Source organism: Orbicella faveolata, unplaced genomic scaffold (assembly GCF_042242905.1).
Source record: "Orbicella faveolata isolate gen_17 unplaced genomic scaffold, um_ofav_v1 contig_35, whole genome shotgun sequence".
NCBI lineage: Eukaryota > Metazoa > Cnidaria > Anthozoa > Scleractinia > Merulinidae > Orbicella > Orbicella faveolata.
In genome coordinates this window covers 12,749,878-12,760,948 of record NW_028301564.1, presented here as the reverse complement: position 1 = coordinate 12,760,948, position 11,071 = coordinate 12,749,878, and the positions used below count along the sequence as shown (strand labels likewise).

Here is an 11,071-nt window from a genome sequence, read left to right as displayed (position 1 = left end):
TACCCCGTCGCTTATCGCTCCACCAAGTACGCCCATAATAGGTGGTTAAGAAAGCGTTCCAGCTCAACTTAGAATGTAAAAAAGAGTCCCTTTGAGTATGTTAATTAAAAGCGATGTTCGTAACATTTTGTCTCATTCATGTCTTCACAGAACAGACGGACACACGACGAAGCCTTCCCCTTCGACGATGACGATGACTGGATCTTTGATCCGGCTCTCGAGCGAGTGATGATCCAAACCGGAGGTGGTGGTACAAGACCCCTCCTAGAATTTGAATTAAGACCCGTAGGCGCTCGACGTAACTGGAGAAACGTCCTCAACAAACAACGATTCGAAGCCACGCTCAGACAACACAGAGACGTGACTCCCAGGGACAATCTAGGCCAAGAATTGACTCAGGCCCTTCAACGATCCATCGAGCAACAAATCGCTCAGGATCCTACCCTGACACCCAACTCCACGGTCCATTTCACCATGCAGTCCAGTGCCTTCACGCACGCCTTTCAATCCACCACTTTCACCGTGCGCGAATTCGAAGAAGGGAGTGAAAGACTAGACACTTATCTCCAGTCTCTCGCGGCCAAACTCAACTCCAACGAAGAATTCACCCCCGACGACACGTTTACCACGGAAACCACCTTCATACGCACCCCAGGTCCAGGGCGTGGTCACGGAAAACGATACAAACCGAGTTGTGCTGCCGTGCGGGGAATCGTCAAAAAGTCGCGCGTGACCATCAAAAACAAAGACAATCTATGCTGCGCTCGCGCCATCGTCACCATGAAAGCCCTGGTAGATGCCAACATGAATCCGCGTGACCCCGATTACCACAATCTCAAACAGGGGCTGCCCGTCCAAGAGCGGTTGGCCAAAGAACTCCACCGTCTAGCCCACGTCCCCGAAGGACCTTGTGGCATTCCCGAATTGCAACAGTTTCAGGCCGCGTTACCCGGCTACCAACTCAAAGTCCTTTCCATCGACCCACCCCACATGCTCATCTACGCGGGACCCGAACCCTCGGACAAGATCATTCGACTCATCAAAGAAGACAGTCACTACGACGGATGTAACTCGTTTAAGGGATTCCTCGACAAATCCTACTTCTGCGACGAATGCAATCGAGGATACGATCACGATGACTTTCAACGCCATCCCTGCAACGGCAAATGGTGTCCCGCCTGCAAACGAAAGGACTGCCCCGATTTCATCGAAGCCAAACGACCCCTAGCACGTGGCAAGTTTCCTGCACCCACCTCCATCTGCCGATTGTGCCACAGAAAATTCTTCGGAGACCAATGCTACAACTACCACTTGCAACGGCGGAGCCTCAGCATCTCATCCATCTGCGACACTTACAAAAAGTGTCCGGACTGTTGCCACGTCTACGAACCAAAACACAGGACAGGACGAGGAGGTGACCGTTTCACCCCCGATCACAAGTGCGGATGGGGCGAATGTCACATCTGCGAAAAGAAAGTCTTTCTGCCGACGCACCGATGTTACATCCAACGCATCCCCGAAGACGAAGACGAACCCAAAAAGAAACGCGTGTCACGCGACGAAGTCAAAGGTCGACCCTTCGAAGAACCCGAACCCAATGATCCAGACACGCGAGTCTGGGTAGCCAGAGATCCGCCCCTTCAAGTGTACTGCGACTACGAAGCCATCACCGACGCCGAAGGGAATCAGACACCCATTCTACTCTGCCTAGAAGACGATGAAGAGGATCAATTCTGCTCCTTCTACGGTCCCAACTGCACCGCTGACATGTTCGACCACCTCGAATCCCTCGCCGTAGACGTGGACGGAGACGATCGGGACGTCATCGTCCTCTTTCACAATCTCAAAGGCTACGACGGGATGTTCATCTTACAACACTGTTACGCCACCCATCGAGAAGTCACAGACCAAATCACCGTAGGCACCAAGATACTGTCCCTGAGATCCGACAGACTGACTTTCAAAGATTCCCTATGCTTTCTCCCGTTCCCGCTGGCCAACTTTCCCGCCACCTTCGGAATCCACGAACTGTGCAAGGGATTCTTCCCACACAAATTCAACACCCTAGAAAATCAGGAGTACGAAGGACCCATGCCCCCGCGAGACATGTACGATCCCGATGGTATGTCCGCCAAAAAGAAAGCCGAATTCGAACACTGGTACCAAGAGAAAGTCAACGATAACTACCATTTCGTACTAAGACAAGAAATGGAAGCCTACTGCGAGTCGGACGTCAAACTCCTCAAAGCAGGCTGCCAAAAGTTCCGGCAAGAATTCAAACAAAAAGCGGACTTTGACCCCATGGAGAAATGCGTCACCATCGCCTCCGCCTGCAACCGATTCTGGCGCAAGAAACTCGTCCCACCCAACACCATCGCCTCCAGGCCACCTCGAGGATGGCACGGCGCCCGATCCAATCAGTCCGTCAAAGCCCTGAAATGGCTAGCCTGGCAAGAACACTTGTTGCAACACCCCGACCAAGGCGATCGTATCCTTACGGTCCGAAACGGAGGTGAAGTCCGACTAGCCAATCATCTCGTGGACGGATACGATCCAACCACTCGAACCGTCTACGAATTCCACGGATGTCTATGGCACGGATGTCCTCGCTGTTTCCCTCGAAAACGCGACCGATACCCCATCTACCACACCGATCGCACCCTACATGAAGTCTACGAGTCCACACTCCGCAAACACGACCTTCTCAGTCTCCAAGGCTACCAGCTCCACGTCAAGTGGGAATGCGACTGGGACCTAGAAGTCAAAACCGACCCAGAGCTCCGTCGGTTCCTAGACACGTTCGAAATCGTCGAACCGCTCGAGCCCAGAGAAGCCTTCTTCGGAGGGCGCACGAACGCTGTCAAACTGCATCACGTGACCGACGTGGTCCAAGGAGAAAAAACCAAGTACGTCGACGTGACGTCGCTCTACCCATGGGTCAACAAGGAATGCGAATACCCCATAGGACACCCGCAAGTCATTGTCAACCCCCAAGATCAAGACATCCATCACTACTTCGGAATGGCCAAAGTGGACATACTGCCGCCTCACGAACTTTACCATCCCGTTCTACCTTTTCGGCACGGAGGTAAACTCACCTTCCCACTCTGCCGGTCGTGCGTGGAACACGAAATGACCAAACCACTCCTAGAGAAATCGCATCACTGCCCTCACACGGCCGAGCAACGCACGCTACGAGGGACCTGGTGTACACCCGAAATCCAGAAAGCCGTTGCCACGGGATACACGCTCAACAAGATCCACGAAGTCCACCATTTCCCGCCAGAACAACGCCGTAAAGGACTCTTCGCCGATTACGTGAACACCTGGCTAAAAATTAAACAGGAATCCGCTGGCTACCCGAACTGGTGTAACACCCCCGAAGACAAGACACGGTACGTGCAACAATACCAACAGAAAGAAGGCATCGCTCTCGATCCGACCATGATCCAGAAAAATCCCGGACGCAAAGCCACCGCCAAACTCATGCTTAACTCCTTCTGGGGCAAATTCGGCGAAAATCTACACAAACCCACCACCCAAGTCGTCTACAACGCCACGCAACTCTTCGACCTCGTTTCCAATCCCTTCAACGACATACGACAAGTCAGAATCGCCAACGACGAAGCCCTAGAAGTCGTCCACGCCGAACTCAAAGACAATCAACCCGATAACGGACGAATCAACATCTTCGTCGCCGCTTTCACCACCTGCTGGGCGCGTCTCAAATTATACACCTACCTGGAACTGTTAAAACAACAAGTTCTCTACTTTGACACCGACTCCGTCATCTACTCGCACAAACCAGGCCAAGCCGATGTTCCGTTAGGCGATTACCTGGGAGAGATGACCAACGAACTCGACGACGGCGATTTCATCACCGATTTCACTGCCGCTGGACCCAAAAATTACGGTTACAGAACCCACCAAGGCAAAGTCTGCTGCAAAGTCAGAGGCTTCTCACTCAATGTACGAGGATCCAGGCAACTTAATTATGACGTCATGCGACAAAATCTACTCGACGAACTCACACAACCTCTCGAGCAACGACGCAACATCCACGTTGTCAACCCCAACTTCTTCTGGAGAAACCCAGCCACCAAACATCTCAAAGTCATCACACGGACTAAACGATACGGACTCGTCTTCGACAAACGCGTCGTAGACACGAACACTTTCATGTCGTTTCCATACGGATACACACCATTGTAACTTCCTGTAATCAATAAAAATCAATTTTGAAACTCACTTCCTGTCTATCTCCTTATTTGGGCATTTGCGAGCTGTGACGTCACGGGCGCCATGTTTTGCTACCAAAGGGGCCATCTTGGATTTTAAAATTTAAGAGAATGTATGGGAAAATCTTGGTCACGTGGTATGATCCCTGGCTCCTGATTGGTTACTGCCCCAACGAGCGCTATTGACTACTAACATCAGATAACTTTTTTCTGCCAGTTTACAAGCAAACAGCTCACTATCCAGGGTTGATTAACAACTCTACACAACCTTAGTGGAGTTACACCATCAAATACATGCCATCCATTTATTCTCCTAATAGCCATTTCAGCTTGTATTCTTACATTTGCAGTTCTGGTTCATGGTTGGAAAACAGTCTTCCTTAGAAAATTGGCATTAAAATTATAGTCAGTTCTGATTTACTTGGTTGCATAGAATGGATGAAGATTATAACCTTCCTGCTTGCCAGTACAAGCTGTCTGTCAAATCTACGACATTAAAGAAAATTCCTACTAGGCCTTAAAATGTGTTGTCAGACTTATTCAGAGTAAAGTTCACTTTTGGATGTCCAGATCTTGGGTGTCTGACCTGTTATCTCTCTGCAGTCTATTCTGCACCTTATGTTTTCAAATTCAGCCTAGGAAAACTTCAGGTAAATAATTCATGGGCTGGCTCCCCAACATCAAGTACAGGAAATTGGCCCATGCAATAATTTATCTGACACTACTAGTTCTGAAACATTAAACCTAAAAGCCAGATCTTGCTGAAATATTAAGCGAGTAAAAAATATTCAAAATTCATCAATGGCTGTGTTTAAATCACTAATGTCCTTCCACATTCAACATTGTTTTTGGGAAAATTTTTTTGTTTACCTCAGAGGCATGAAAACTGATTAATTCCTAAGTTGATTGAAGCTGATGGGTATTCATATGCCAGACTCAGATGCATCATATATTTTGCTCTACACAGAGATTCCTCATCAACTTTTGCCCAAGGGAAAGCCGAGGGTACGGCTCCCAGTTTCAAAACGTGTACTCAGTTTAAAATCACTTGGCAAGAAGTGCTCGGAAAAACAAAAATTATTTCCTACCGAGGTAAAATAGACATCTCCCCTTTGCATAAGTATTTCCCACTTTTTTCTTCTTTGTTTATCTGGCTAGCTTGTCCGAAGGAAACTCAGTCTTGGAAATGATAAATCAGGTCGGTTTTTGCTTCGATTATTAGAGTTTGCAGCCGCACAACACTTGTGTCCAACTCTCTTCCTTTTCTTTACCACATTTGCTCCAGACAAGTAGCTCTAACCTACATACATTCGAATTTTTTCGTTCTTCCCCAGCATTTCGTCCGCCATTTTGAAAGCTCGAGGGCTATTAAGCCTCGCTTGCGTGCAACTTCCGGTTTTTTCCTGGAATCGGTGTATTTGTTCTAAAAATAGAAATATTGTCCCATATCATAGGTGCGCGCGAATCCCGAGACTTACGGTCTCCGTCCCCGATTATGGCTCCTGCTCGTATGAAATATATGCAGTTGAGGTCTGCTCACAGTCACAGATTTGTTTATGTGGTTGGATAAATGGCTCCATTAAAATCTGGTCGTTCAAATTGCACAGTACACCTAATTCGGCTCTGCATTTTGAATATTTTTATGTCGTCCTGTTCTGTGGTATTCGTTTGAGTGGACAGTTCGGGTTGTCAAATTTGGGAATTTCTGGCAATAAGTCGGCTAATAAGTCTTTTCTTCAAGATCAGGATAAACAGCTGATACGTTTCTTCGTATTACGTTTCCCTGTGAAGTATTCTGATCGCGTAGTAGCAACCGGCCGCCACGCTAAAAGTTCTCGACTTCCAATTCCTGAGGGTTTTGGGATCTGTCAGACTTTGTAACTGACCCTCGTGTAGTAGGCTCTTTTCTGAACACCATTATCCGCGGCAGCAGTGTTTGCTTCATAACATTATTTATGTATGAGGTATATGTATGTGTGAAGTTTTAACGATCATTTAAATTTTACGTAGTTTTATTTCTACACGGTTTTCGCCCAGTCTGTTCTGCCAAGAGAACCTGCTTGATTTCTTTGTTGCGTTCTGCTTCAGGAAAGACCATTTCACCTACGTAGGCTAATGGACCCCTTTATGCCACAAATGAAAGAGGGTATAATGCACGCTTAAGGCGTAGAAAATTTGTTTAAAGATGCTCGAGCAGAACGCCGCTTAGGTGGTGTTTAGCAGTTTTCCTAAACCTCAAAATGTCTTATTCTGCGTGCCCGACATAACATTTGCTCTTCCAGGGGCCCGTTTCTCGAAAGCCCCGTAAACTTTTCGGGCCCGGAAAGCCATAGCAAAATGTCGAACCATACGATAACAGAGCTGTTTTATTCATGTATTCTTAATATGAAGAGAGTAGAATAGGTTTATTCTGCTTGTTCATACACACCGCGTGGATGTGTGTGCTTTCTACATTTACATAATGTGCTATCCTACTTAAATATGCGTACACAAAATGTAATATACAATAGGTGCTAATTCTCACGTGCCAATATGTTACATCCCCTTCTCTTAAAAAACTATGTTAGTTGAAATGAAAACAAACAAAAACAAAATATTCATTCGGGCCAATGTCTCAGGTACACGTATCTTGTATATACGTTGACAATGAATAAAATTAGAATATATAGGGATTTTCTGTCTAGTGTTCATGTATCATGCTAATAATAACTACTAAAGCAAGCGTCAGAGATTAAGTCTTTCCGGTGCTCGGATTTCACGTCCCGCGCGAGATTTTCTTGGTCCTTTCTCGGCTTCTGTTAAGGTGGGACATTGTGGGTTGGCGCTTGAGGGCCGTATAATCAAATTGCCACTCGATGGGTTGTTTGCTGAATTGCCTGCTGTGGTGGACTCTCGTGGATTGGCGCTTGAAGATTGTGCAGTCATACTTCCTTGAGGAATGCAATTCGACAAGTTGTTTGCTAAGTTGTTGGAAGCATTATTTGGTCTGAGATGGATTCTATTTCTTCGTAGTTGAGCACCAGTTCCAGTTTCTATAAGATACGAGCGAGGGGTCTCTCCCTGATCTATGACTCTAGCAGGATTCTATGTCTTTCTCACGGGATCTTGTACATAGATGGCTTGGTCCCTGTGTAGTTCAGGGAGTTCTTTGGTGTGCCTGTTGTAATAGTAGCATTGGTTGTCTTGTCTCGCTTTAAGCCAATTTCTAACTTCTTCTTGGTTCTTTGATGGCTGGATCTTACCAGGAAGTGTGGATTTGAATACTCGGCCATTCAGTAATTCAGCCGGTGATGGTGTATTGGAACTCAGGGGCGTTGTTCGTAGAGCTAACAGGGCTAGATCTATGTCTTCTTTTGTTTCTCTGCATTTTAGGATCGTCTTCTTAACCGTTTGGACTTGGCGTTCAACGAACCCATGGCCACGTGGGTAATGGGGAGATGATGTCACAATTGCAAAGCCATATTGGCTTGCCAGCTGTTGGAACTCGCCGGATGTAAACTGAGTACCGTTGTCGCATTGAAGAGATTCTGGGATTCCATTTTCTGCGAATAGCATTTTCATCTCATTAACAACGGCTCCGGTTGTGAGGTTGTGAAGCTTCTTGGCAAATGGGAACTTGGAATAGTAGTCGACAACTATGAGGAACCACGACTGTTGGACGTAGAACAGGTCTGCGCTCAATGTTTGCCATGGTCTTGAAGGGATCTCTGATGGTATCATAGGCTCCTTTTGTTGAGAATTGTGGTACTTCTGGCAAACGCAACATGAATTTACAAGGTTTTCTATTTCTTTGTATACGCTTGGCCAATAAACACTGGATTTTGCTCGTAGTTTGCATTTTTCTATACCAAAGTGCCCTCTGTGGATTTGCTGCAAGATGTTGCCTTTCAAGGATTCAGGTACTATAACACGGCTTCCAAGAAGTATCAGCCCATCTTCTACTGATATGTCATCTCGTAGGGGCCAGTACGGTTTTAGCGCCGGAACAATTTTCTTCCCACTATCGGGCCAACCTTGTATAACCTGACGAGATAGAAGCTGCAGGGTTTCATCTTTTGCAGTTTCCTCTTTGAACTCCTCTATTTTAGCTGGGGTGATTCTGATTAGGTGGTGAACTTTCACATTCATGTCTGATACTTCAAATTCATCCAACGGCGAAAGGCGTGACAGGGCATCGGCTGTAACCATTTCTTTCCCTGGAAGATATTTGATAACGCAGTCGTAGGGTTGTAGACGCAATAGCATTCTTTGAAGGCGTGGAGGTGCTTGCATCAGGTTCTTCTTATGGATCTGTTCTAGGGGGCGATGGTCTGTTTTAACCACAAACGATCTTCCATAGAGGTACGAATGGAATTTTTCGCAGCCATAGACCACGGCTAATAGTTCCCGTTCGATGTTAGCATATCTGGTCTCCGCAGGCGTAAGTGCTTTCGATGCAAAGGCTATTGGCTTGTTTTTTTGGAAGAGAGCTGCGCCCAAGCCCTTAATTGATGCGTCAACGTGAAGGACAACTGGTTCATTTCTGTCATAGTACGCCAGGGTCGTTGTGGTACATATCAGTGACTTCACCTTCTCAAAGGCTTTCGAATGTGATGGATTCCATGCAAAGTCAACGTTCTCCTTTAAGAGGTTTCTTAAGGGGGCAGTGTGGTCAGCTAGATTGGGGATGAATGAGCTCATGTAAGTTGCCATCCCCAAAAAGGTGTGAAGCTCCTTCTTGTCTTTGGGCGGTTCTAAATTTTCTATGGCTCTGACTTTATCTGGGCTGGGCTTGACGCCGTCTGGTGTGTAAAGCATACCAAAGAAATTGCACTCCTTTGTTTTGATAACGCACTTCTCGTCATTGAGCTTGATGCCAGCCTTTCTGGTACGTTCCATGGTTTCGTGTAGGTGTAAATCATGCTCTTGGTCGTTCTTTCCATAGACTGTGACGTCATCTGCAATGCCAATGGCTCCCTGGCAATCACGATACGTCTCATCAATCTTGAATTGGAAGATATCTTGACTCATTCGTAGGCCAAACGGCATCCTGAGGAAACGGTATCGACCAAATGGTGTATTAAAGGTTGTCAGATACGAGGATTTCACATCTAGTTTGACATTTCAATAGCCATTGCGAGCGTCGAGCTTGCTAAAAAGCTTTGCTCCTGCTAATTTGGGTGTGATTTCCTCTAGAGTGGGTATGGGATGATGTTCTCTTTTGATCGCCTTATTCAGGTCCTTAGGATCGAGGCATAAACGGAGTCGCCCATTTTCTTTTTCTCTAATAACCAGGGAGTTAACCCAATCTGTAGGTTGCGTTACTTTTGCAATGATATCTTGACTCTCCATCTCACGTAATTCGGCTTGTAATTTATCTTTCAACTCTATGGGCACTTTGCGAGGTGCATGGACCACCGGTGGTACTTCAGGATCCAGTGTGATGTGATACGTATAGTCGTCAAAACATCCAACTGTGCCATTGAAACATTCTGGGTACATCTCCATCAGCTCTTTGTTTACTTGTGATTGATGGCCGCTCTTCCAGTGGTACATGACTTCCAATGTAACTCGAGCTTTTCTTGCAAGTACCCGAATTTTGAGCTGGGGCATTGACACTGCGAGTTAAATTAGCCTGGTCTAATTGATTTGTTCTTAGTGTACAGTGTAGGGTGACCAGTTTTAGAGCAGTGCACGCTTTTAGACCTAGAATAGCTGGCCCTGAAGTGTCTGTGACGTAGAAAATGCAGTTAATCTTCTTCTCTTTGTACTTGCAAGGGATGTTTATAGTGCCAAGCTGCTTAATTACAGAGCCACCATATGCTGAAAGGACGGCTTCATTCTTTTCCAGTGCTTCTGGTCTGGGGTTTCCTTTGTCGTCAAACTTCTCTGGGGCGATTATGCGAAGTAGCCTGATAGGCAAAACATTGCTCTGTGCACCTGTGTCTACCTTGCATTGGAGATTAATTTTCCGCTTCTTTTCTGGCTGAGTTATCTCAAGTGTTGCAAAGACTTCATCGCGTGTGTCGTGTGTCGAATGTTGCGTGTCTTCTATGGTGTTAACCTCGATGGTACTGATTGTCAGAATTTCATCATTTTCCTCGTCGCCCCTGTCTTCAATCGTGTGAATAACTTTTTTGAAGGCCGGTTTTCTTCCTTGGTTAAGTTGTCTCCGTTTGCTGGATCGGCAGACAGATTGCCAATGATTAGCTTTGCCGCATTTTCGACATAATGTACCGTAGGCTGGACATTTGTTCCTCGGGTGTTGTTTTCCGCAGTTGTTACAGGATTCCCTTTCTTGTTCTTTATAAATGGCATCTATACTTCTATCCTCTTGATGGCTTTCGCTACTTCCTGCCAGTGTCTTCATGTGTTTACTTGTCGCTTCGTAGCTTCTTGCAGTCTCAATAGCGGCTATAAGCGTCAATGATTTGTCTCGGCTTATGAGAGACTTCTGGACATCGGGATTTCTTGACCCCCAAATGAGCTGATCCAAAACTCTGTCTTCGACTTCGGCATTGTCGCGAAATTGACATTTTGCTGCTAGATTTTTTAATCTTGAGATAAAATCATCCACTGGCTCACCTTGTTCTTGTCGCATTCCTTGTAGTGTGTATCTGTGAATTCGATGACTCGTCTTCGGTTCCAATTGATTCTCGAACCGTTCGAAAATAATGGCAGGCTTTTTCCTGTCTTCCTCCTTTGTGAATGTCCAACTGTTGTATAAATCCAGGCCTTTTTCACCCGACCAGAGTAAAATATAGCTCACTTTTTCTTCGTCATCGGCGTCTTTGAGAACGCTTGAGAACATAAGTTGACATTTTTGTTTGAATCTTGCGAATGCAGTTATCGGA

General features: G+C 46.3%; 1 protein-coding gene and 1 pseudogene across 1 annotated transcript; both read left to right on the top strand.

Annotated features, from left to right (window-relative positions):
- Positions 1-11,071, top strand: part of LOC110054725 (uncharacterized) — a 534,050-nt pseudogene that overhangs the window by 306,167 nt on the left and 216,812 nt on the right.
- On the top strand, positions 133-6,349 carry LOC149103354 (uncharacterized). Its single transcript, XM_089273282.1, has 2 exons — positions 133-3,088; positions 6,327-6,349. The coding sequence occupies exons 1-2, from the start codon at positions 139-141 to the stop codon at positions 6,347-6,349; spliced, it is 2,973 nt and encodes a 990-aa protein (XP_089129408.1). The 5' UTR covers positions 133-138.